This window comes from Hemitrygon akajei, chromosome 27, assembly GCF_048418815.1.
Source record: "Hemitrygon akajei chromosome 27, sHemAka1.3, whole genome shotgun sequence".
In the NCBI taxonomy this organism is placed as follows: Eukaryota; Metazoa; Chordata; class Chondrichthyes; order Myliobatiformes; family Dasyatidae; genus Hemitrygon; species Hemitrygon akajei.
In genome coordinates, this window is record NC_133150.1 from 26211318 (window position 1) to 26239276 (window position 27959).

At 40.3% G+C, this 27959-nt stretch overlaps 2 protein-coding genes across 4 annotated transcripts in view; one reads left to right on the forward strand and one right to left on the reverse strand.

Moving 5' to 3' along the window:
• Positions 1-75: 75 nt before the first annotated feature.
• On the forward strand, positions 76-26954 carry LOC140717193 (G2 and S phase-expressed protein 1-like). Of its 2 annotated transcripts, none has more exons than XM_073030497.1 (8): positions 76-222; positions 11050-11109; positions 15601-15658; positions 16923-17526; positions 17825-17975; positions 19476-19826; positions 20112-20202; positions 25039-26954. In XM_073030497.1, exons 2-8 carry the CDS (start codon positions 11091-11093, stop codon positions 25040-25042), a joined length of 1278 nt encoding a protein of 425 aa, XP_072886598.1. In that variant the 5' UTR covers positions 76-222; positions 11050-11090; the 3' UTR covers positions 25043-26954. The 2 variants fall into 2 exon arrangements, with proteins under 2 accessions (XP_072886598.1, XP_072886599.1); XM_073030498.1 differs by having other exon boundaries at positions 17828-17975.
• The window catches only part of celsr2 (cadherin, EGF LAG seven-pass G-type receptor 2), a 314788-nt gene continuing 313776 nt past the window's right edge, over positions 26948-27959 (reverse strand). The window contains exon 35 of one of the 2 annotated variants that reach the window (XM_073030493.1): positions 26948-27819. In XM_073030493.1, coding sequence (XP_072886594.1) covers positions 27795-27819 — 25 coding nt within the window. In that variant the 3' untranslated portion in view covers positions 26948-27794. Of the gene's footprint in view, positions 27888-27959 lie in introns of both variants that reach the window. The other variant, XM_073030495.1, reaches the window with a different exon arrangement.

Here is a 27959-nt window from a genome sequence, read left to right on the forward strand (position 1 = left end):
TGTTTGTTTCAATGAGGAAAAGGAAAGAAATGAAGATTACGGTTGGGTTCTGACCCAATCAGAGGGAAGACTGGAGGGCACGTGATGTAGATTTGAATATGGTCCCGCCCCTTCGCGGTGGTCATGTAAGATGGCATTTAGAAAGTAAACAGGAGGAAGGGGTTTGGCTGGTGTGGCATTGGGAGCTCAGCACCGTTTTCAAAGGAGCTTACACTACGTTATGTGAGTTTATTTTGACTTTAATGCGCAATGAACAACTGTTTGTTAAGGGAAGGAGCGGTGGGACAGGAACGATAGAACTTACTGTAATGAAGCAACTTCAACATAATCAAATGCCTAGGAATTCCCCACATCCTCCATTCAATATGTTAAAAATTATCCCTAAGATGCTGCATTTAACTTTTACTGGAAGCATGTTATGTGGCATTGGCTATGTTCTGTTTGTGATCTGGAGTCCAATCACGTTCAATCTCTTATGCAGTTCGTTGGATCTTGCTAATGTTGAAAGTGCCATGTAGATGCAAGTTTCACTTAACTCATGCTTATTCGTTGGAGCATTTGTGCTAATCATGGACTCGTGACCGTCTACCAAGGAACAAATTAAATGCTTAAGTATTCTGTGGGGCGAGCAAAAGGGCAAGGTCATCAATGCACGATGTTAACCTCTTGTTTCTGGCTTCGCTGAGTGTTTACAGGGTTTTAATAACGTGAAGTGGGCTAGTTAGAAAACGAATACTTGCAAATCTACACTTCTGATGCAGTCTTGCCAGATGTGCTGCTGGAAGCAAGTTATGCGAGAAATATCTATGTTCGTCATTAGTGGGTGCAAGTTTGAACATTCTTTCTGAAAAGAGAAGCTGTAGTGAAAAAGTTAAGTAGTTGAGGATCGTGTCTGACATCTGATGAATCTGAATTTGTGATGTTTATGTCAGCCTTGTTTTAGTTTCTTCAAGCAGGCTTTAATTATACCGTTGGCTAAGAAAAGTTTTCACAGTAACATTTATTGTCAGACGACATACTTGTCGCCACATACAACCTTGAGGTTCCTTTTTCCTACAGGCATACTCAGCTACTATGGAATACCATAGAGCAGTAACTGTAAGCAGGATCAATGAACTGTCCATATGCAAATATAAATAAATAGCAATATATATTAACGAAGCATGAAATAACCAGATGAAGAGTCCTTAAAGTGAGATCAGTGGTTGTGGGAACACCAGACATAGAATGGGTGTAGTTGCAAACAAGTGAAAATCTGCAGATGCTGGAAATCCAGGCACAAAATGCTGGAGGAACTCAGCAGGCCAGGCAACATCTGTGGAAAAGAGTATGGTTGATGTTTAGAGCTGTGACCCTTCATGTAGATGTGGCCAGTGGTTGGGAGGACTTCACCCGTGTTGTACCTTTGTAGGACTCTACGCTCTAAGGCACCGGTGTTCCCATACCCGGGTGTAGTGCAGCCAGTACACATCTATAGGTTTGCCGATGTTTTTGATGATATGCTGGAACTCTGCAAACTCCTGAGGAAGTAGAGTTGCTGTTGTGCCTTCTTTACAATTACATTTATATGGTGGGTCCAGGACGGGTTCTCTGAGACAGTGACACAGAGGAATTTAATGTTACTGAGCCTCTCCGTCACTGATCCTTTGATGAGTACTGGCTCATGGATCTCTGGTTTCCCTCTCTTGAATTTTACAATTAGTTCCTTGGCCTTGCTGACATTGAGAACGGCATTGCTCCCAGGGGCCACCCATTTTAATTCCACTTCACATTCCCATTCTGACATGTCAGTCCATGGCCTCCTCTACTGTGAGGCCACACATAGGTTGGAGGAGCAAAATCTTATATTCTGTGTAGGTATCCCCCAACCTGATGGCATGAACATCGTTTTCTCCGAATTCCGGTAACGCGCCCACCCTCTCCTTCACCTTTCACCATTCCCACTTCCCTCCTACCTTATCTCCTTACCTGTCCATCACCCCCCCTCTGGTGCTCCTCCCCCTTTTACTTTCTTCCATGGACTTCTTTCCTCTATCAGATTCCCCTTTCTCCAACCCTGTGTCTTTTTCACCAATCAACTACCCAGCTCGTTACTTCATCCTCCCCCCCCCCCAACCGATTTCACCTATTACATTGGGTTTCTTCCTCCCGTCCCCCATCTTACTCTGACTCCATCTGTTTTTCTCCAGTACTAATGAAGGGTCTCAGCCCAAAACTTCGACTGTAATCTTTTTCCATAGATGCTGGATGGCCTGTTGAGTTCCTCCAGCATTTTGTGTGTGTTGCTTGAGTAAGAGGTTGTTGTTATGACACCACTCAGCCAAATTTTCAATTTCCCTCCTGTATGCTGATTCATCACCACCTTTTGATATGGCTGACAACAGTGGTGTCATTAGCAAACTTGAATATGGTGTTGGAGCTGTGTTTGGCCATATAGTCATAGGTGTAAAGTGAGTAGAGCAGGGGGCGTAGCATACAGCACTGCGGTGCCCCTGTGCTGATGGAGATGTTTTTGCCAATCTGATCTGACTGGGGTCTGCAAGTGAGGAAATCCAGGATCCAACTACACAAGGGAGCATTGAGGCCCAGGTCTTGGAGTTTACAGATTAGTTTTGAGGGTTTGATGGTATTAAATGCTGAGCTGTAATTGATAAAGAGTACCCTGATGTAATGCATCCTTGCTGTCCAGCTGTTCCAAGGTTGTGTGAAGAGCCAATGAGATGGCATCTGCTGTGACCTGTTGCTTCAGTAGACAAATTAGAGCAACTCAGGAGCTGATATCTTTCAACACCAGCCTCTCAAAATGCTTAATCACTGGATGTAAGTGTCACTGGGCAATAGTCATTGAGGCAGGTTACCATGCTCTTTTTGGGCACCCATATGATTGACGCCTTCTTGAAGCAGGTGGGTACCACCCACTGCCGAGGCGAGAGGTTGAAGATATCTGTGAACACACTAGCCAGTTGGTCAGGACAGGTCTTCAGTACGCAACCAGGTACTCTGTCCAGACCAGGTGCTTTCCTTGGATTCACTCTTGAAGGCAGCCCTGCATGTCATCTTCAGATATTGAGACAAAAGGGTCATTGGAAGAAATGGGGGCGTGTGATGGTTCCTCCCTGTTCTGGTGATCAAAACAAGCATAGAAGGCATTGAGCTCATCTGGAGGCGAAGCTCTGCTGTCACCCATGTTGCTAGATTTAACTTTTATGTGGTTTTGGCATTCAAATCCTGCCACAGCTGTTGAGCATCCCTCATTGATTCCAGTCTAGTCCAGAATCTCCGCTTTTCCCAGGAGATGGCTTTCCAGAGATCATACCTACACCTCTCGTAGCACTCTTGTACAGCCAAATGGTCCGACTTGCCAAAGTGGCTTCTCGGAAAGGAATGATAGGCATTCCTTATCACAGTGTAGCAGTGGTCTACTGCAGGGGTCACCAACCTTTTTTGCACTGCGGACTGGATTAATATTGAAAATATTCTTGTGGACCGGCCAGTGGGGTGGGGGTGTTAATCACGACCGGAATATAGGTGATAAGTCAACTATAAGTCACTTATAAATGGCTAATACACTCAATTTTGTTTCTAAAAGGGTTTATCTAATGAATTTAATATTAACACACACAGCACATATTTTCCTCGCATGAATATAGTCAATTATGACTCACTTCAGTCAATAGCATCATAACATTTTAAGTAAGGTTTGGATATTAAACACACAGCGCATATTTTCCTCATATGAACATATAAAATCATTGCAACAAACCAATATCGCTGAATCAGTGGGAGCCCTGGTGCAACAAGACAGTCCCATTGTGGGCTGTTGGGAGACAGTAATACTTGAAGGGGGTTCCTTATGTCCAGTCTATACAGCAATTTCATTTTTGTGGCTCTCAGCACTTGCTTCTGTCCCGCTTGCACACGTTTTTTCGCTCAAAAATCTCAGCAGGTTTGTCTTTTAAGTGCAGGGTGCTTGGACTCAAGGTGCCAAAGCAGTTTTGAGGGCAGTTTCATTAGACAGCCTCCCGCCCACCCGCCACCAGACGCCTTGGCCAGGTGCAGCTGGTCATGGGTGGGGTGAGAGGACAAGGTTCCCGTGCCGGGGCCGTGGCAGTCACAGTCTGGAAGAGAGCGACCGACTGATTGAGGAGTGCAACAGGGCACTGGCCCACCCCCTCGTAGGTAGGTAGCATATATCGGCCGACAAAAGTTTGGCTGGAAGGATGACTTTCGAAACTCTTGCTACTTACGAAACCCTGAGCCCGAATTAGGTCGTATTCGAATATTTTGGCACCAGGTTCCCCACGAACATTCGGTGTGCTAAACAGGTTTAGAGGCGGTGCCCGTCTGTCTGCACTCCAGGCCCGTAGCAACGGCACTTCTCGCTAGCCGCACAAGAGGGCTGATTACCCAAGGCCAACCAGTGATCCCTGGCACTAGGGTATCACTGCGTTTAGGCAACTGATGAACTCGCGTGCGTTCAAGTTCAACAGTGGGCATGTCAGTGAATGAAGAAAGGTGCCGCTGACTCGTATCGCTTCATACGGCCGAATCATACCGTTTCTCGCGGCCCGGTAGCACATGCTTTGCTGCCCGGTGGTTGGGGACCACTGGTCTACTGTGTTGGGATCTCTGGTGCACAGGTTACATGCTGGTGATAATTGGGCAGAGTTTTCTTCAGAAAGGCCTGGTTGAAGTCATTGATTATAATTTGAACTGCGTTGTGATGGGCTGTTTCTTGCCTGTAGATGACATTGTGCAGTTTCACAAGTGCTTGTTTATATTTGGTTGCTAGTGGTATATAAACTAAGGTCAGGTTCACACAAGAACTTCCAAAGCAAATAGAATGGTCTGTATTTGAATGTTAGGTGTTCTTAGGAGAACAAGAGGTTGACTTAACCCCCATGTCCAAACATCAAAGAGAATTGACTAAAAAGTACACGCCCCCACCTATTTCCTTACCAGTTTCACAGTTCAATCCATTCTGAAAATCGTAAAACCTTCCAGTCTGACTGCTATGTCCAGCGTGTCCGCAGATAACCAAGTCTCCGTGCAACAAGCAACTGAGATCTGCCTTTGATGCAGCAGCCTTGCCCTGAGATCGTCAACCTTATTTTCCAGCGACTGCACATTCGTTAACAGGATGCTGTGTAAAAGAAATCTCATTCCTCGGTGCTTCAGCTTGGCTTGAATTCCACCTCTTCTTGCGTGTTTCCAGCCATGGCGTTGACCCCTAAAGGTGCCGTGCTTAACTGCTCCACTGGGGCTCGTGAGTTCTGCTCTGCATTCAATTGTCGATCGTGCGATCTGAAGATCATTAATGTAATTTCACAGTCTTGTTAGGAAATTTGCATGCTGCACGTTGCAGCAGAAGTAATTCAAAAGGAGGGTATTTAAGGGGAAACCTGGAACAATTTTCTGCAGCCTGCATAGAGTCAACAATGTATGCTGGCGCCATCTTCTCTCTCACTACATGCCTCAACGACCATTGTCAGTAGTACATGCATCCATTGTGATGAGGTGTTTTGAGAGGTTGATGATGGAACTCCTGCCTGAGAAGTGACTTGGATCCGTACAATTTGCCTACCGGAGTAATAGTTTTACAGCAGGTGTCATTTCATCAGGTCTTCACTCAATCCTGGGACATCTGACGAGCAAAGGTGCATTGAGTACAGTTTGGTATTCACTGCTCTCATCCCTTCAAAACTAATCAATAAGTTTCAAGTCCTGGGCCTCAATACCTCCTTGTGCAAATGGATCCTCTTTTCCTCACTTGCAGACCCCCAGTCACTTCAAAAACATCTCCACAGTCTCCACACCTCAAGGATGTGTACTTAAACCCTGCTCTACTTGCTTTATGTTTATGACCGTGAGGCTATGCACAGGTCCAATGGCATTTTTAAGTTTGCTGCTATTGGCTGAATCAAAGCTGGTGATGAATCAACATATAGGAGGGAGATTGTAAATCTGGCTGAGTGGTGTCACGGCAATATCTCACTCAGTGTCAGCTGGACCAAGTAGCTTATTGTTGACTTTAGGAGGTCAAAACCTGAGGTCCATGAGCCGATCCTCATCAGGGGATCAGAGGTGGAGAGAGTCAGCAACTTGGAGTTATCATGTCAAAGAATCTGTCCTGGGTCCAGCATGTAATTTCCAGTATGAAGAAAGTATGTCAGTGCCTCTGCTTAGAAGTTTGCAAAGATTCGTCATGACGTCTGAAACTTTGACAAACTTCTGTATATATGCAGTGGAGAATATATTGACTGGCTGCATCAGTCCGATATGGAAACACCAGTGTCTTTGAATGGAAAATCATACAAAAAGTAGCTGATACAGTCAAGACCTCCCAACCATTGAGCACATTCTTGTGGAGTGCTTTTGCAGGAAAGCAGCATCAATTATCAAGAAACCCCAACATCCAAGTCATGCTCTCTTCTTGCTTCTGCCATCAGGAGGAAGGTACAGGGGCCTCAGGACCACACCACCATTTTCAGGAACAATTATTATCCCTCTGCCATCAGGCTCTTGAACCAGAGGAGATAACTTCACTTGCCCCATACTGAACTGTTCCAACATCCTCTGGATTCACTTTCAAGGACTCTTTAGCTCACGTTCTTAACATTTATTGCTTGTTTGTTTGTTTTGCATTTGCATAGTTTAACCTTTACATATTGGTTGTTTGTCCGACTTGTTGGGTGTAGTTTTACATTGGTTCTATTGTGTTTCTTAAATTTACTGTGTATGCCTGCTAGAGAATGAATCTCAGCGTTGTATATGTGAAACACTCTGGTTCCATCGGCTGCGTAAGTCTAGGGAAGACGGTCTCCGGCCCTGCCAAATGTGTGAGATTGAGGCACGAGCCCACCTCCACAAAACCCCCTCGTGTGGATGCTGCGTGATTCGTTACCCTGTTACAAATAAGTGCCACGAGATAACAAACAGTTCACTGCATACAATTAAAAGATTTAGCTTTGTAATTAATTTGTCTAAGGGGTTAGTAAAGAGACAGGGACATCTCTTTCTCCCTTATTAGGGAGAGAGAGACCCTAACCCTAACCCTAATACCGGGTGAACACGTGGTCTCTAGGTACTGCAAGTCTGTGTCTTTGCTGTTGCTTTTGCTGCACGTTTGAGTGCTCAGTGGTGGGTGCTGATGCTCTTTTTGCCAGTGGGCGGAGGGGGGTATGTTTGCTGCCGCTTACGGGGAGGGAGGGGAGCTGGGGGGACTTTGGAGTTCTAGCATTTAACTGTCATTCATTCTTTGGTACACTCCTCTGTTTCCATGGATATTTGCGAAGAAAAAGCATTTCAGGATGTATATTGTATTCATTTCTCTGACATTAATTGTAACTTTGAAGAAAGAACAAAAACAAGAGAAGGGCCCACTCTAATGAAACAGTTTAATATGCACAAGTTGAAGCTCACGGTTTCCCCTTCACCATTCCTCCTTCAATCTCACCCCGGGCTTGCATCGAATCACGGCCCCGCTCCGGGTTGAATGCTACGACCTCTTCTGTTTACCGCTTCTTAATAAAAGCCCCAAGCCCAACCTTAGTGTCCCTTACCAGAGAAACCTCCCCTTAATTCAGCCATCCTAACTGGAAGGCACACAATTCTCCTATCTCTTATCTTCAACAGTAACCCAAACAAGCAGCTTGCACAGAGCAGCACAAAATGAAATACAGAACAGCATAGCAGTAAAAAAAATGAACCAGGGAATTACATACGTATTTTGATAATAAATTTACTTTGAATTTTAGTTTTTTACACTCACACCAGAAAGTTGCAGATTAACGTCCCATTTCACAGCCAGGCACACAAACCTTTGCTGATGCACCAGTGTAGCACAGAGTGATGTATTGTTGGACATGTCTTAAGTATGGGATGACAACTGACTCCTTAGGATGGATGTAAAGAGTGGTGCATTAATTTAAACAATAATTCAAGGAATAATTTAAATGAGAGAAATGCATTGACATAATGTCACTGAAAAAGGATTGTATTATCATTATCACTCCCTTTTATACGCTTGCTTTTTGCAGGGGGTCAGTGTTCACAAATTCTGATATTACAGTACTTCAAAAGTTGTTCATTGGCTGTAAGCGCTTTACGATGGCCAGATAGCAAGAATGGTTGTGGGTTGTTTTCCTCTGATTGCACAGGAATTTCTACTGCCAAAACATTTTATCTGAGTACGTAGATATAGCCTTGACCTGGCCAATATTGCCTCAACTTTAATTTTTTTCAGCAATTCTGAAATAGTTTCGCATTATCTAACTTGTTGCAATTGTTGGATCGTGTATTTGTGGATAAATCAGATAAAAGATGTCTGTTTGCAGTGATAGCAAATAAACTGAAGATCTGTTAAGCCACAGTTGATATTCTTAAGATATTTATTTGTTGAAATACATAAAAATAATGTAGCATAAATTGCAAGTTATGGCCCGAATACAGTAGAATGAAATCTTAACTTCAAATAAAGATATACAGTTGCAACACTGAACTCTTGGTAGATTCAATGGATTTGGTGAGCACACTGCACATGGCCTTTTACATCTGAATTTAAATCTGAATCTAGAGTTGAATATAAAGAAAATACAAATGCTAGTAAATAGAAATATTTCATAGAGCTACAGTATATTTTTAAAATGCAAGTGTGTTTTGTGGGACCTTTTTCTCGGGGTGGGGAAGCATGTGACCCCCCCATATTATGGATGACCTTGGGGTAATATGACTTTATTCAAGTTCTCCCATACATTTTTAAAGACTTGTTCAACATAAATGCTTTGTGGTATTCATTAACAACTGGGTGCAGTATAAATTCCATTAGTTTAATTAAAGGTAGTGTTAGGGTGAAAGTGTGATGAAATTAATTACAGGATGTGTATGCAGATTAATATGATATGGTTAACTATAGAAGATCAGCTTATTGACATTGTTGGAGATAGAGCCTTTTGTGAGCAGGAGACCTTGCACTATCATTTGTGAATTCATACGGTCAGGAATAAGGTACAGAAGACTGATTCAGGAATAATTTCTTCCCCTCTGCCAAACGATATTCCTAAATGGACATTGAACTCATTTACACTACCACACTTTTTTAATATATTCTGTTTTTGCACTGTTTTAATCTATTCAACATATATATGCTAACAGTAATTGATTTTTCTTGATTATGTACTGCTGCTGCTCAGTTAACAAATTTCATGACACGCTGGTGATAATAAACCTGATTCTGATATTACAGATTTATTAAATAAGCTGTTGATTGCAATTTTGGAATAAGTATTGTAAGCTCTATAACTACTGAAAAATGATGCTGAAGAGGTAATAACGGGGAACAAAGGAGTGGCAGGCGAACTGAATAAGTACTTTATATCAGTCTTCATTATGGAACATACCACAGCGTGCCATAAATTTGAGTGTGTCAGAGCAGGCTATTACTCAGGAGCAGGTGCTTCGGAAACTGAAAAATCTAAAGGTAGGTAAGACACCTGGAGCAGATGAACTACACCCCAGAGTGTTGTAAGTGATAGCTGATGAGATTGTGGAGGCATTTGTAGTGATCTTTCAAGAATCAATAGAATGGTTCCAGAGGATTGGAAAATCACAAATGTCACTCCACTCTTTAAGAAAGGAGTGAGGCAAAAGATAGGAAATTATAGGCTGGTTAAACTGACTTCAGTGGTTGGCAAGGTGTAGAGTCCATTATTTTTAGGATGAGGTTTTGGGGTGCTTGGAGGCCAAAGTCAACTTGCTTTCCTTAGGAGGAAATCTTCCCTGACAAATCTGTTGGACGTATTTGAGGAAATATTGGCCATTATAGGCGATCATTATGGAGGGTCAGTGGATGTTGTCTGCTTGCATTTTCAGAAGGTCTTTTACAAGCTGCTGTGCCTGAAGCTGCAAAACAGATAAGAACCTATGTCTTACAAGAAAGATACTAGCATGGGCAGAAGGAAAAGAGTGGGATTAAAGGAGGGTCTTTTATGGTAGCTGCCAGTCACTGGTCATGTTCTGCAGGGGTTGGTGTTAGGCATGCTCCCTTCCACATTTTATATTAATGGTCTGGATGATCAAATTGATGCCTTTCTGGCCAAGTCTGCGGATGATGCAAAGATAGATGTGCAGGTAGAGTTGAAGTATGAAGTCTGCAGTTGGACTTGGACAAATTAGGAGACTGGGCAAAGAAGTGGCAGATGGAATACAGTGTGGGGAAGTGTATGGTCATTCCATTTTGGTAGAAGGAATAAAGGCAGACTATTTTATAAACAGGAAGTGAATTCAGAAATCAGAAGTGCAAAGGGATCTTGGGCAGGATCCTAGAAGTGAGCTTATAAGTTGATTCAGTAGGAAGGAAGGCCAACAGAATGTTAGCATTCATTTTAAGACATCTAGAATATAAAAGCAAGAATGTAATGCTGAAACTTTATAAGGCAGTGGTCAAACCACATTTGGAGTATTGTGTGCAGTCTTGGACCCCGTAGCTGAGAAAGGACATGCTGGCATTAGACAGAGTCTGAAGGATGTTCACAGGAATGAAAGGGTTAATGTATGAAGATTGCTTGATGTTTCTGGGCTTGTACTTGCTGGAGTTTAGAAGAATTGGGGGAATCTCCTTGAAATCTACCAAAGGTTGAAAGGTCTAGGTAGTGGACGTGGAGAGAATGCCCCTAATAGTGGGAGAAGCTAAGAACAAATGGCACAGTCTCAGAGTACGTGGATCACTTTGAAATTGAGATGAGGCATTTCTTTAGACATACGGTGATAAATCTGTAGAATACATTGCTACAGGCTGCTGGGAAGGCCTAGTCATTGGGTATATTTAAAGTGGAGCTTGATAGGTTTCTGATCACTAGTTGTGTCAAAATTTAAAGGGTGAAGGCAGGAGAATGGAATTGAGAGGGAAAATGAATCAACCTTGATTGAATGTCTGAGCAGACTCAATGGGTCAAATGAGCTAATTGAACTTGTGTCTTGTGTTTTTAAAGTCTGTTTTTTGCAGGTCTTGTTTGAATTTCGATTAACTAACTAGATTTCTTTCTTTATCAGAGCTTTTTATTGAACTAACTGGAAACTCACTGACGACAAGAATGAATCTGCCAACTGATGGTAACCACATTTGTTTCCTCTTTCATGTTGAACCATTTGACTTGCAGTCGTAACATCAGTTTCAATTTCAATCTGCGGTTCTGATTCCAATATAAAAACACTTTTATTTCCACGTCTATTACATGAAATCCTCAATGTCGCTACATTAACTACTATTTACAAATTGCCTGTCTCCTGTCCTATACCTCTATTCTGCTAAACAATTGGTTTTCCATTGCTTCAAATTTAAAATTTTCATTCATGTGTTTAAATTCTTTATTCATCTTGGCCTTCTGCTTAAACCCTGTTCCTTTGATCTAAGTTTTGATATATTGCTTAAAATATATTTCTTTGTTCATTTATTTCACACCACTGCACTTTGAGAACTTTATTGCCCTTGAAAGTACAATCTAAGTTATTACTTTATGTAACTTGGGGAAATGTGACGATGTAGACTTGGTCGAGTGTTGTATTTTGTAGTTAAATTGTGAAAATGACATTATAGTTTTCTCATTTAATTTATTGAACAGTTTAGCACTGAGCCACCTGGCGCAGAAGTTGTAAACTGCTGCATAGCATCCTTAATGTGTTAATGTACTGAATGATGTCCTGGGTTTCGTCTGTGCATTCTGTTTGGACTCTCCATGTATAGAAGCAAACAGTACTGAGTTAGAGATCCAGTCAATTAATGCATTTCAATTATTCTTCTTTTGTGTGGGATGACAGGCAATGTTACTGTGGTAAATACAGATTCGCAAACAATAAAGTATTTGATTATTTATGCATCTAATGCCATTTATTATTTAAAAGTTTGATGTGCTCTTGATACTAACGAATATATTCCAGTCTTAGTTACTTGATTAAGCTCTGCTTGATTTCTTTGTTTTCAAAAATAGCTATGCATTGGGAAACAAAATTACACAGTTCAAGCATAGAGTTTCACTAACCTTGGGGGTCTATAAGCAGTTTAAACTGTGATACTCAAATACTGTATGAATGTGCAGGAAACTGCACATTTCAAACAGGTGACTTCCATGTTACAAAGAAAATTGACTGTATAGTATGCAGATGATACTAAGGAAGGTGGCGTTGTGGATAATGAAGTAGGTTTTCAAAGTTTGCAGAGAGATTTAGGCCAGTTAGAAGAGTGGGCTGAGCAATGGCAGATGGAGTTTAATGCTGATAAGCGTGAGGTGCTACATTTTGGTAGGAATAATCCAAATAGGACATACATGGTAAATGGTAGGGCATTAAAGAATGCAGTAGAACAGAGTGTGATCTAGGAATAATGGATAGTTCCCTGAAGGTGGAATCTCAAGGTGGATAGGGTGGTGAAGAAAGCTTTTGGTATGTTGGCCTTTATAAATCAGAGCATTGAGTATAGGAGTTGGGATGTAATGTTAAAATTGTTCAAGGCATTTGTAAGGCTGAATTTGGAGTATTGTGTACAGTTCTGGTCACCGAATTATAGGAAAGATGTCAACAAAATAGAGAGAGTACAGAGAAGATTTACTAGAATGTTACTTGGGTTTCAGTACCTAAGTTACAGGGAAAGGTTGAACAAGTTAGGTCTTTATTCTTTGGAGTGTAGAAGGTTGAAGGGGGACTTGATAGAGGTATTTAAAATTATGAGGGGGATAGATAGAGTTGACGTGGATAGGCATTTTCCATTGAGAGTAGGGGAGATTCAAACAAGAGGACATGAATTGAGAGTTAAGGGGCAAAAGTTTAAGGGTAACATGAGGGGGAATTTCTTTACTCAGAGAGTGGTAGCTGTGTGGAATGAGCTTCCAGTAGAAGTGGTAGAAGCAGGTTCGGTATTGTCATTTAAAGCAAAATTGGATAGGTATATGGACAGGAAAGGAATGGAGGGTTATGGGCTGAGTGCGGGTCAGTGGGATTAGGTGAGAGTAAGCGTTCAGCACAGACTAGAAGGGCCAAGATGACCTGTTTCCATGCTGTAGTTGTTATATGGTTATGGTTGTTAATTGGAGTTCCAGTACTGATTTAATAACGTAACCAATGTTACCACATTAGGAAATGTAGGGAATTTTCTGTGTCAAGATTCAGATCACCAATAATTTGTATAATTTCTTTCATTTGATCTTTGTAGGCAATTGTTATGAACAGTTTTGGTATACAGTTAACTATTTTTAATATAGAGTACTACAGAACTGGCCCTTCAGCCCATCTTGCCCAACCTAGTCCCATAGTCCTGCACCCGTATCATATTCCTCCAGGCCCCTCCCATCCATGTACCAATACAAACTTCTAAATGTTACAATCGGACTCAGTTCCATCACTTCTACTGGCTGCTTGTTCCACACTATCACCACCCTCTGAGTGAAGTTCAAAGTAAGTTTTATTATCAAGGTATGTATATCACCATTTACAACCCTGAGATTAATTTTCTTGTGGGCATGCTCAACAAATCTATAGAATATTAATTATAACAGATCAGTGAAGGACCGCTCAACTAGGACGTTCAGCTGGAGTGCACAAGACAGCGAACTGTGTAAATGCAAAAAAACCCACATAAATAAGCAATAAATATCGAAGATGAGATGAAGAGTCCTTGAAATTGAGTCCATTGGTTGTGGGAATATTTCAATGATGGGGCAAGTGAAGTTATCCCCTTTTGTTCAAGAGCCTGATGGTTGAGGGGTAGTAACTGTTCCAACCTGGTGGTGCGAGTCCCGAGGCTCTTGTACCATTCTCCTGATGGCAACAGTGAGAAGAGAGCATGAGCTAGGTGTTGGTGGGGTGGGGGTGTCCTCGATGATGGATACTGTCTTCCTGTCCCTGTGACAATGGTTTATGTACATGTGCTCAGTGGTTGGGTGGGCTTTACTTGTGATGGGCTGGGCCATATCCATTACTTTTTGTAGGATTTTCCATTCAATGGCATTGGTGTTCACATATCAGGCTGTGGTGCAGCCTGTCAATAAGTGAAGAAGTTTCCTCTTTGATTTTACCCTTAAATATTTCACCTTTCAACCTTAACTTATGACCTGTACTTCTATTCTCAACAAATCTGAGGGGAAAATACCTACATACATTCAACCTATCTGTACTCTTCAAATTTTGTACTGCTTTATCAAATCTCCTTTCATTCTCCTACACTACAGCGAATTAAGTCCTAACCTATTCAGTCATTCCCTATAACTTCGGTCCTCAAGTCCTGGCAACATCCTTGTAAATTTTCTCTACACTCTTTCAATCTTATTGATATTTTTTACTGTAAGTAGATGACCAGAACTGCACGGAATACTCTCAAATTCAGCTTCAACAATGTCTTGTACAAATTCAGCAAAACATCCCAACTCCTGTACTTAATGAGCTGATTCATGAAGGCCATTGTACCAAATGCTTTCTTTATGACCTTATCTACCTGTGATGCCACTTTCAGGAATTGTTAACTCTATATTCTTGGATGCCTTTGTTCTATGGCACCCCTGTGCCCTACCATTTATTGTGCATGTCTTACCTGGGTTTGTCCTCCCAAAGTGCAATACCTCACACTTGCCTACATTAAATTGCATCTGCTATTTTTGAGCCCTTTATCCAGCTCGTCCAGATCATGCTGCAAGCTTTGATAACCTTCCTAAATGTCATCTTCAGATTCGCTGATCCAGTTTACATTATCTTCCAAATTATTAATATAGATGACAAACAACAATGGACATATCACTAATTCCTGCAGTACACTAATAGTCACTGGCCTCTAGTCTGAAAGAGAACCATCTACTACCACCCTCTGATCTCTCCTGCTGAGCCTGCATTGGATCCAGTTGCCCATGTAGGACTTTATCTGTGTGGACTTTAACAAAGCCTTGAACAATGTCCACCACCTTTCCTTTTTTTAAAAAAAAAACCTATTGGTTAGACATGACCCACCATGCACAAAGTTGTGTTGACTATCCCTAATCAGGCCCTGTATATGCAAGTACATATATCCTGTCTATTTGCATATCTTCCAATAACTTACCCATGACTGACGTTGAGCTCACAGATCTATATGTTCCTGGCATTTTCTCAGAGCCCTACTTGAACAGCGTTGGTCATCCTCGCCTCCCCCATGGCCAAGGATATTTAATCATCTCTGTCAGGGTCACTGCAATTTTTTACTGTTAGATTTTTTTAAAATTACAATATGTGGGTTGTACTGGCAAGATCAGTTTTTATAACCCAATTCTAATTGCTCTTAAGAGGAGGTGCTGAGCTGCTACCTTGAGATGTTGCATTTTTCTGGTGATGGTAGTCCCAAACTGTTGTTGGGAGGGGGGGGATTGTCAGGATTCAGATCTTGGGGTGCTGAAGCATCATCAATATAGTTCCAAATCAGAATAATGTGTTAATTGAGAAACCTACAGATGGGGGTGTTTGTGTATGGATTCCTTAAATTTGAGGGTTTTTTCCTTCGTCTTATGTTCTCACATTTGCCCTGACTTCCATGCAAATTCTGAATCTCCTGTGGTATTATTTCAATTGGTTATTTTCTTTTACTGTTAGGTGTTGCCTTCATAACTGAAGAAACATTTGACTTTGGAATTAGTTTTCCAGCAGAAAGGTAAGGTGGCTTTGACAAGTAGATGTACCATAAGCAATTAATTATTAAATGCCAAGTATATTGTTGGTGCACTTTATTGGTTTGGGAGCAAACTTTTGCCTGAAGGTAGATCACTTTGTATTTGAATCAAACTAGATTTGCTGTGAAAATACTTCTTGCTTTAGTTACCATAGAAATTGGTCTCTTCCAGTCTTCTGTGCAGTGCACGTCTTTTTGTTTCAGTGGGCAGCTACGCATTTACTCATAATTAGACGACTATTATTTCTAATTTACAAATTGGAAGAGCACACATGCATGTGAAAATGTGCATTCAGTCATGACTTTTATTATGAAGAAAGAAGTCTTTCCATCATAGTGCAGTTTCTGCAAGTCAAACATTTTCCCTGGGCATTGTGTCCTTTCCCGGAAACATTTTTGAATGGTGCTGTGGAAGGTCGACTTGCGTCACTGTCTTCCTCCTCCTGTATTTCCTTTCATTGAAAATGCAACTGTGATATAAAAGAAAAATTACATTCTCTGGACAAATGGCTTGCAAGTGCCAGAATAGTAGAACCACGGGTATGTTAGTCATCTGCACCTCTGATCCAGAGGTGATATTCACTTTCTAACACGGGTCACTATTACTAATCAAGGATGGGGCAATGGGTATAAATTTTTGCTGCCGAGGCACATTAATTATAAACTACCTTAATGTTTGTTTGATTATAAATAGAATAAGTATGTAAGAAACTACATCAGGTAGATCTGCAAATGTATAAAGGAAAATAGGGATGCTAATTAATACATAGCAGGCTGGTGGTGTAGTGTCATTTATGCCAGACTTGGGGTGAGTGGTCCTGGATTTTAATCCAACCGGCTCCTTGCACTTTCCATCCATGCTGGGTTGAGCATTGAGTTAATAACTCAGCCTTGCAAAACAGACAAAATACTAAAAGGAAACAGCTCATGCTGCCTGAGGTGTGGTAGGATATTATTATAATTATTACATATCTGTAGATTTACTACTTTCAGATTTTGCTCAATTTTTTTCCTTTTTATTTTGTTTGTTTTTTCATTTCCTTGCCTTGTTTTATTGGTAGTCATTCTTTTGTACATGTATGGACATCTCTTTCGATGAATTATTTTTAATTCATTAAGGAATTGGGTATTTGAATTTTGTTTCTGTGTGGGGATGAAGGATGTTTTCAGTTCCTGTTGAGGTAAATTGCTCAGGCTGATATGATTTGACCTGTCATCAGTTATTTTTTGTTTTCTTTTTCTGCAGCCAAGAATCATTACTTGAAAATGATGCTGAAGAAGCCTTTGGTCCAGTCAGGCGGTCTGAAAGGTGTCTTGCTGTGGGAATTGATGTGAACAGTAATAATGGAAACCATCAGAAGATGAATGAAGGCGTGCTGAAGTGGAGTCCCCTAAGTGCAGAGAAGCTGGCAGAAATAGTGAAAGAAGCAAACCGGCTGGCAAATCAATTTGAAAAATGCGCTTTGAAGGAAAAGGAAAATGCCCGAAGGCAGGGGAAAGAGGTCAGAAGCTGTGGTGACCGATCAAAATTAGAAAAAGACGCCAAAGCCAAAATCAGACTTTTGCAAGATGAAAGAACGTGGAAAAAAAGCCCTCGAAGCCCAAGGAGAGATACTTACTTTGTGTTAGATAGTCCAAATAAAGCTCTTCTTCCTTCTGTGGATATTCAGGATACAAGTGAAAACTGTCTGGTCAGTGAGAGCACACAAGCACATCCTGATGAAGGACTACAAACCACTATCTGCAGACTTGAGTCACCCAGTGAGTCTGAACAAATGACCTCTGACAAACCCGTGAGAACAAAGGAAGGTAACCTATCTACAAACAGCAAGCAAGCTGCTGTTAAGAAGGTGCTATATTTCACTATTAGTTTTGAACAATACTTTTGATTGGACAGACTTGAGAATGCAATATTCTTATCAGTGGAACTGCTAAAGTAATAAGCCCTGTCAGATTTTTCACCTGTCTTGCAATGAGAAATGTAGTTTGCACATAATTTACTTAATCATAAGAGCAGATTGGCTATTCCTCACTAAATGCTTGTATTAATGTAACACTGTGCTTTGCTACACTGATTGTAAAGAGCATAGCGTAGTCCTTTTCTGTCTTCATTAATGAGATACACAAATTAATCTTTTATTTTTGCAGCAGTCAGAACTTTCCAGGCCATCAGGCTTAAAGCTTCCTTCTGCTTTTAATAGAAAAGGGAATGTGCATTCATTATCTTCATCAAAGCCCTATGAGTTTCCTAAAAAGGATTTGCCTTTGCTTTCAACAGGAAACTTAAAACAATCTAGAGGTAAAGCCACTTTAGTACTTCTTGCATTTCATCTTCTGATGCTTAAGAAGTAGTTGAACTTTGATTAGCAAAGTAAATGTCATTATCAAAATAAATAAATTATATATGTGTGTAAATATATATAATATATACTATGTATGTCACCATATACAATCCTGAGATTCATTTTCCTGTTGGCATACTCAGCAAATTTATAGACTAGAACTATAACAGGATCAATGAAAGATGAACCAGAGTGCAGAAGATGACAAACTGTGTGAATGCAAATATAAATAAATCTTAATAAGTAATGAGAACATGAGATAACAAGATAAAGAATCCTTAAAGTGAGATCATTGGTTGTGGAAGCATTTCAATGATGGGTGAGTGAGTGTAGTTATAATTTTAGAACATAGAACAATACAGCATAGTACACATAGTACCCTTCAGCCCACAATGTTGTGCTGACCCTTAAACCCTGCCTCCCATATAACCCTCCACCTAAATTCCTCCATATACCTGTCTAGTAGTCTCTTAAATTTCACTAGTGTATCTGCCTCCACCATTGACTCAGGCAGTGCATTCCATGCACCAACCACTCTCTGAGTAAAAAAAAACCTTCCTCTAATATCCCCCTTGAACTTCCCTCCCCTTACCTTAAAGCCATGTCCTCTTGTATTGAGCAGTGGTGCCCTGGGGAAGTGGTGCTGGCTGTCCACTCTGTCTATTCCTCTTAATATCTTGTATTGTGTTGGCACGTGGCCTAGTGATCTGAAGGTCACTGGTTCGAGCCTCAGCTGAGGCAGCGTGTTAACAGCATGAGGCAGCAAGGCACTTAACAACACATTGTCCTAATGCCCTTCCCTTGGACAATATCGGTGGCGAGGAGAGGGGAAGGCTTGCGGCTTGGGCAACTGCTGGTCTCCCATACAACCCTGCCCAGGCCTGCACCCTGGAAACCTTCCAAGGCGCAAATCCATGGTCTCACAAGACTAACGGATGCCGACTGCATCTATCATGTCTCCTCTCATCCTCCTCTCCAGAGAGTAAAGCCCTAGCTCCCTTAATCTCTGAATTTTGTTCAAGAGCCTGATGGTTGTGGGTTAGTAACTGTTCTTGAACCTGGTGGTGAGAGTCCTGAGGCTCTGTACAGTGAGAAAAGAGCATGGACTGTGTGGTGGGGATCCCCAATGCTTTCCTACTACATTGGTGCATGTAGGTGGAAGGACTTTACCCATTATGTACTGGGCCAAATGCACTACTTTTCACGGGATTTTCCATTGAAAAGCTGCTTCTACATCCTCAGGATCATATCAGTATCTTGGTTTTTAATTTCACCATGAAGCATTCTGTTTTCAATCATATTGGTGAATCTTCATTCATTATTTCTATTGAATTGTATTTTCCTGACTCTTGCATACATACACTTAGTGCTGTGAAAGTAAATAAAATTGTTGTTAACGCAGGTTGTCTGTCTAGGAGAATGGGGGGGTAAAAATGTCTTTTTTTAATTTTGAACAGGTGTGTCACTGAACAACCCAGTAGACCTCTCTAGAGATTCTGGGAGAAGTACTGTCTTACACAGCAAACAAAATAAAGGAAAGCCACCAGTAACATTTGAGAGGAAGATGTTGTCAACTCCTTTTAAACCCACCACTGCCACAAATATTAAACAGCTTCCAAATACCAATCGAGCTGCTAGCACAGAGGGCAGTAATCGGAAACAAGTGTCAAGCAGACCAATTCCTCCTGTTTCTTCCAATCGTTTACGGCCTGGATCAACCTTATCTGCTCGTGCTGGGATCAAAATCGAAAGAGGCACTTCAGAGGGTCTCAAGGTGAAAGGATCAGAAAAACAATTCCAAGCTACAGGTAAGGATTTGAATAATTTCACCACATAACAATTCTGATGTGGAATTAGGTTGTCACATGGGAATACAAATGTTTGAGATCTTTGTTTAGTTAAGTTTAGCAGCTACAGGGAAATACAGTTTCACAATATCTGTATGAATCTGGTAATATTTAAAACTCTAAAATGGTATATATATCATCTTGGATAATCTGTTTCCATGATTCAATGTAGTAAAAAGAAAAACCTGGGATTTTTTCTGATTTAGATAATTCAACTCTGGTTTGTTTTTTATTTGTTTCTTTCAGTTACTTCCAAGCATCTGAATTTGAGCGCAGCAGATAAAACAGTCCAAAGTAGGTCTCAGCCCAGGAAAGTGACTTCAAGTAATATAAAAAGGTAATGGTGCCTTGACTGGATGAAGCATGTAATCCAGTAGTTTAATTATGGGTAGTGTTATGGTGATTATTCAATGAAATGAAAGAATTGTGGCAGAAAATATGAAAAGAGATTTAAAAAAATAGGTTATTATAGGAAACACACACAATGCTGGAGGAACTCAGCAGGCCAGGCAGCGTCTAGGAAGAGAGTACAGTCGACATTTCGGGCTGAAACCCTTCAGCAGGACTGGAGAAAAAAAGCTGAGTAGTAGATTTAAAAGGTGCCCCTACCACCATTCTGAAAGGACTGTTTTGGGCCCTGGGGAGGTGACACTTTTGGAGTTGTATACTGTGTTCAGTACTTCCAGTGTGGCCTGTATATCAGTGAGACCCAAAGTAAATTGGGAGAGTGCTTCGCCGAGCACCTACGCTCCATCCGCCTGAAAAGGTGGGATCTCCCGGAGGCCATCTATTTTAATCCCACTTCCTATTCTCATTCCAATCTATCCATGGCCTCCACTGCCGAGATGAGGCCACACTTTGGTTGGAGGAACAACGCCTTGTATTCCGTTTGGGTAGCCTCCAACCTGATGGCATGAACATCGAATTCTCAAACTTCTGGTAATGTCCCCAACCGCCCCTCTCGCTCACCATTTCCCATCCCCTTTTCCCTCTTCCTCTTCTCACCTTATCTCCTCGCTCGCCCATAGCCTTACTCTAATGCTGTTCCCGCCCCCCCCCCCCCTTCTTTCTTCCATGGCTCTGTCTCTTTTACCAATTTACTTCCCAGCTCTTTACTTCACCTCCTCCCCCTTCAGGTTTCCCCTATCACCTTGTGTTTCTCTCTCCCCTCCCTTCACCTTTTAAATCTACTCCTCAGTTTTCTTTCCTCTAGTCTTGCTGAACTATGATTCCTCTGAGCTGTGCACGCACACGTTTTTCAACCAGCGCACAAAGGAGATTAATGTGTGCACTAAAGATTAGTTACCTAAAATGTAGTAATTAATAATCATGCTTATTGAAAATAATCTTTTAGCGAAATGTTTCTGTTAACTAGTTAGTCGGTTTTTCAAATATGTACGTCACCTCCCCTTTCCTGTTCCGGTTTGTACAGCTGCATCACAGCAGCAACCATCTTTGGCGGACAGTGTTCATATCGTAAACTTCACATTTGGCAATGAACAAGTTAATGCCTTGTGTCTAAAATATTATGATTTTCTAGCTGAAAATACTGTAATACAGTTTGACAGTTTAATGATTTCAAATTTTCAGTGCAAGAAAAAATTAAATCCAAACTGATTTCAAACTTTGTAGCCTAATGAATCAACTCAAAAACAAGCTGAGAAACCGTTTAGGTGAATGTCATTTGGATATGTTAATGAGAATCAAAAGCTATCAATTGGATGTAAGTTCTATTAGTCTAGATAGTTTACAAAGAATGCATAAATGCCAAAGATGAGAGGGAAAAAATAACTGACTTAAATATCTGTTATTTTGTTGTTATTCTGTGCAGTATTATGTCAAATGTTTTGTAAACCTACATAAACTGTGCCATGTGTGCATTCAGTGTGCACATACAGTGGCATGCAAAAGTTTGGGCACCCCTGGTCAAAATTTCTGTTACTGTGATTAGCTAAGTGAGTAAAAGATGAACTGATTTCCAAAAGGAATAAAGTTAAATATGACACATTTCTTTAATATTTTAAGCAAGAAAATGTCTTTTATTTCCATCTTTTACAGTTTCAAAATAACAAAAAAGGAAAAGGGCCTGAAGCAACAGTTTGGGCATCCTGCATGGTCAGTACTTAGTAACACCCCCTTTGGCAATTATCACGGCTGTAGGCAGCTAAGAGTCTTTCAATTCTTGTTTGGGGGATTTTCACCCATTCTTCCTTGCAAAAGTCTTCTAGTTCCGTGAGATTCTTGGGTCATTTTGCCTGCACTGCTCTTTTGAGGTCTATCCAAAGATTCTCAATGATGGGTTCGTGGGACTGTGAGGGCCATGGCAAAACCTTCAGCATGTGCCTCTTGAGGTAGTCCATTGTGGGTTTTGAAGTGTTTGTAGGGTCATTATCCTGTTGTAGAAGCCATCCTCTTTTCATCTTCAGCTTTTTTACAGAAGGTGTGATGTTTGCTTCCAGAGTTTGCTGGTATTTAATTGAATTCATTCTTCCCTCTACCAGTGAAATGTTCCCCGTGCCACTGGCTGCAACACAAGCTCAAAGCATGATCAATCCACCCCCGTGCTTAACAGTTGGAGAGGTGTTCTTTTCATGAAATTCTGCACCCTTTTTTCTCCAAACATACATTTGCTCATTGCAGCCAAAACGTTCTATTTTAATTTCATCAGTCCACAGGGACTTGTTTCCAAAATGTATCAGGCTTGTTTAGATGTTCCTTTGAGCCTTTCGAGTAGAACGGGGAACATTTACTGGTAGAGGGAAGAGTGAATTCAATTAAATACCAGCAAATTCTGGAAGCAAAAACACATCATCTGTAAAAGTACAAAAAAGCCGAAGGTGAAAAGAGGATAGCTTCTACAACAGGATAATGATCCTAAACACACCTCAAAATCCACAATGGACTACCTCAAGAGGCGCAAGCTGAAGGATTTGCCATGGCCCTCACAGTCCCCTGACCTAAACATCATCGAGAATCTGTGGATAGACCTCAAAAGAGCAGTGCATGCAAGACGACTCAAGAATCTCACAGAACTGAAGACTTTTGCAAGGAAGAATGGGTGAAATTCCCCCAAACAAGAATTGAAAGACTCTTAGCTGGCTACAGAAAGTGTTTACAAGCTGTGATACTTGCCAAAGGGGGTGTTATTAAGTACTGCCATGCAGGATGCCCAAACTTTTGCTTCGGGCCCTTTTCCTTTTAAGAAATGTGTCATCTTTAACTTTATACCTTTTGGAAATCAGTTCATCTTTTACTCATTTAGCTATTCAGTCACAGAAATTTTGACTGGGGTGCCCAAACCTTTGCATGCCACTGTACTTTTGTCACAGGAAAAAAATCTGCACAAAAGAGTTTTGTGCACACTAACCACTTTTCAGCCCAAAACGTCACTGTACTCTTTTTCTAGGTGCTGCATGGCCTGCTGAGTTCCTCCAGCATTTTGTGTGTGTTGCTCAGATTTCCAGCATCTGTAGATTTCCTCTTGTTTACTATAGGAAACAATTGGTTCTTGCAGAGAGATCAGCATACAGGTGATTCTGAAAAACTGAAGCCTTGCATAACCTGAGGATTTCCTGTGCTAAGTCAGACAAATGGAAGAAAATGCATTCTCCAGAATTGCTCTAAGAAATTTGCCATCAATTTGCCTTTTTTATTAGTTCATAATTTCAGTCAGTACCATGTAGTGTTTTTCCTTTCAACTGAGATAGGAAGAAATAATCTAAATACTGAACAAGTGCCCAGCCAATAAAATTCACTTGAACATGGGCCTAGAAATTGAGTTGCAATGATTTGGGAGTTGTAGCATTTTATCTATCGTTTGGGACTGTGCTTGCAGAATGACTAAGCACATCTAGTGATTAATCCTTGTACAGATCCTTTGATATCTTTTTCCATTTAACATTCTTTATGGACAAGAAATTGAATTGTGTCTCTTTTAGAAGAATCGTTTAAAAGCATTTTTTCCAATGCTATGGTGGGAGGTACTTTTATCTTGTGTCCAGGCTAGCCTCAGAACAATTTTCACTCCCAAAAAAATTAAGCTCTTCCCCCTAACTCATAGTTCCCACCACTTCACTATTGCTGCTCTTCATGCTGATAGTACTGAACTCCAGCTCCAAAACTATGCTGGACTTTTTGAGTTATACCTGAGATCTTTGGTGCTATCCACTATTACAGTGATGATCTCATGACTTTATGATTGTAGGATCATTGTTTCTCAGCTTGTTCCCGTAACAATTATTCTGTCTAGTCCACAAAGTAAAACATTACCTCAGGTGAATGAGAACACAATATTAATTTGCATGGCATTCGTTGGGACAGGTGAATATTGCAGAATGATTCAAAATATTGCATAGTTCTGTCAGTGCAATATTTCATAATAAATCAACAACATATACTGTTGTGAAATTTTAATTATTTGACTTGCACCCTCTTTGGCAATGTTTTTTCTATTGATCCTGCATTTGAAAGCTTTAAAAGAAATGTAAGCTATTGTCCTAAGGAATATATTGGAATATTAAAGATCTTGCCAAAACTGATTTAAATCCAATCATTTGCCTGTTGAAGAAAGGGTGGATTGTAAGTGTTTAAAGGGGTTGGTTGAGTTTTGTCCTATTGCCTGTAATTTCCTCTACTGTATAAATTGATGCTAATAAAAATGGGTTGATGGATAAGGATAAGATTGGGATAATAGTTGAACTAAAAATGTGGATAGACTCTTTACTCACTGAATCTTAACAATCCCAAGACATTTTATGCATATTAGGAGCAAGAGTATGTATAGGCAAAGAAAGGATAGGTCCACTCAAGGTCAGATGAGGATGTGGTGCCTTGAAGAACATTAAGTTGGATAACTTCCCAGGGCTGATGAAATCTATGCTATGATACTAAGGGTGGAGCTGTTTAAGGTCTTGACAGTGATTCTCTTTAGCCACAACTATTTTAAACTGTTTCTTACTGTAATATTTATTCATGTAATAAAGCTATTAGTTTTTATATTTGATTAATTAAAATAATCAATCTGCCTAGATCTGGTTCATTGTGCAGTTCAGAAAATATCCACAAACCTGTTTAAATGTGTAAAATTACTACATCAATACTACTTCACACTAAGCAAAATATTACCCTTTTCAATATAAATAGAATATCTTGTCATACATATTTTCTTTTGCAGATGAATCCTTTTGAGGCTCATTGACTACAAAAGCAGTAGAGAAAAGTTTGCTTGGAAGGTGCAGAGACATGTTTTCTCCCTCTGAAGGAAAAAAAACATACAAGGAAAATAGAAAATGCATGCTCATCATCAGCTTAAAATGTAAAAGATCCAGTAATTATTTGTTTCTTAAGTAAGTAAATGATGACAACATGCCCATTCAGTCTGGTTCCCAATTTGAAAAGCAATTCAATTGGCTTTTCTCCCTGTTATTTCTGTGTATGCAATCATTTTGACTCCAGTTGTGTTCCCATGTTGAAATGACATGGTTTGGATCAGAATGTTAGTGAATTCCATTACATTTTAAAAGGGAAAAATTAACATATTTACAAATAGCTTGTGAACATTTTAAGCTAAGTACTGTCTCATAATTGTTTTTTTGTATTTTATTTTTCTTTCAAATTTGCCTATTTTGTAAGCTAGTGTTAAATCAGTATTTAGTAGCTGTTCTAAATCCTATGAACTCATGGGAAGTATTTCCTTATATTCTTTAGAGAGTCATGTATTTCAAGTAATTTGATAGCCAGAGGTGAAAAGTTGTAATCAATTCAACTAAACTCCATTTCTAGCATCTCTTAACTCCTTTAATATCCTCTGCTGCAGTGAGAATGTCCCTGGATTCTCCAGCCTATTAATCCTTGGTGATATCATAAGGCATAGGAGCAGAATTAGGCCATTTGGTGCAGAGAGGCTGTTTTGCTATTTCTTCATGGCTAATCTATTTCCCTGTCAATGCCATTCTCCTGCCTTCTCGCTTTAACCTTTCACACCCTGACTGATAAAGAACTTATCAACCTCTGCCTTAAATACACCCAGTGTCCTGGCCTCCACAGTTGCCTGTACACGAATTCCACAGATTCACCACTCCGGCTGAAGAAATTCCGCGTCTCCATTCTAAATGGACATACCCCTATTCTGAGGCTGTACCCTCTGGTCCTAGACTCCCCCACCATTGGAACCATTTTCTCCACATTCACTCCGTCTAGGCCTGTTGACACCCAATATTTTTCAGTGAGATTACCCCCCCCCATCCCCATTCTTGTAAAGGCCCAGAGTCACCAATTGCTGCTCGTATTCTAGTAAATCTGTACTCTCCTAAAGGCTCATCTTTCTTTGAATCTTATGCTCAAAATCAGTCTAAAACAGATACCTTGAGGGTTATGTACTTTAAATAAAGCTGAAAGAACTGACTTATTTGGATATTATAATTTCCTGAGATATGCATTATCTTTTAAGATAAATGTATTGCCTCTGAGAAAACACATGTACAAATTTTAACCTCAAACTTCTCTAAACAAATCATTCTCTAGTTTTAGTGTACACTGATATGATATAAGATATTGAACACTAAATTTCACACAAAAAGTTGTGAAATTTCATACTAAAATTAAATTTTGGGAATGCTTTTAATTTGTGCATCTACCCCTTCCTGTTTATGAAGTGTTCTATATAATTAAACAATATTAGCTATTATGATAAAAAGAAATTAAGGTTCTGGATTAACACATTCCATTATAAAAAGTTGAACTGAAGTCATTGTTGAAGTTTGTGAACTTACCAGAAAATCCTGACCATGGCACCTTAATCTCAGTTGCTTCCCTAGAATTCTTCAGAGTGGCAAACTTATTCCTTCCTAGTATTTCCTCGGTGACTTAATTTCACTCTCTAAGCTCATATGCCAATTATTTCATTAACTTGTCTTTTTTTTTAAAATGGGAAATGTTATGTATTTCAAGGGGAAAAAATTAAGATACTCTTTTGAAAAATATGTTAGTGGTTCTTGTAAATTCAGGATATGATTCTGTTAAAGCATGTATTTTTAAACACTATATTTACTATTAAGTATATCTTTAATCAATAAAAGCATTTTGTAACAAGTAGTTGTAGTCATTTTATAAATATGGGAAGTCCCCTTGCTAAGTTTCCACTCACCTTAAATAAACTCCAAGGTGAACTTGACCTGAAGGAGGTGAAGGCTTTGAAAACTACAAGCCATTATCTGTCTCACACCTATCAACCAAGCTGAATGTTTACATGTCTTAACATTGACATTTAGGACCTTGCCTCAGGTGGAAGGAGATGAGTTATTAACTTCAAACTTTCTGCATAATCACTTAGAGTCGAACTGCACATGCATGTAACTAGAGGCTGTATAACTCATCTCCTTCTACCCTAGGCCACGAACTTATCAATCACTCTGTGCTGGGGACCATTTCTGGAGGTCCAAGACGCCGACTTCTACAACGAAGGCTCCGTATGCTTCATGACGGCTGGACTAAGTGCATAAATGTAGGAGGGGACTACGTACATTGAAAAATAAATGTGCTAGGTTTTCTAAAATTGACTCCTACCTTAGGCCATGAACTTATCAATCTCCCCTCATAAACGTAATTGCAAAGGAAGCACGACAGTGCCTCCACTTAAGAGTCTGCAGCCATTCACAGTCTGTACATATAACACCAGGTGGGATTAGACCATCTGAACTGCACTGACAAAATGGTCAAAACATACGGGTTTGGAGCTTTCCTGAGAAAGGCAGGCTGTAAACTGACTTCCTGACAAGTGTAGGTTTTGTCAATATTTTCTGTTGCTGGATTCTTCACGAAGCTGATGGAAATCACTTCTTGCAGTTCACCACCCTGTTGAACATTGGTCCCAGTGATATGGATGGGAAGCATTTTCCCGACTTCATGCCTCCATATTCCTATGAGTACTGCTCAGGCTGTATTCTCACGGGGTTCACTGTGCCATTAAACCAAACAAAAGTGGTCACATTCAGCATTCTCAGAAGACCAGGGCAAACTCATCACCTAAAATCACAAATGTATAACATGCAGTGTTTTAAAAAAAGTATGATAATATAACCATCTTGGAAAATTCAC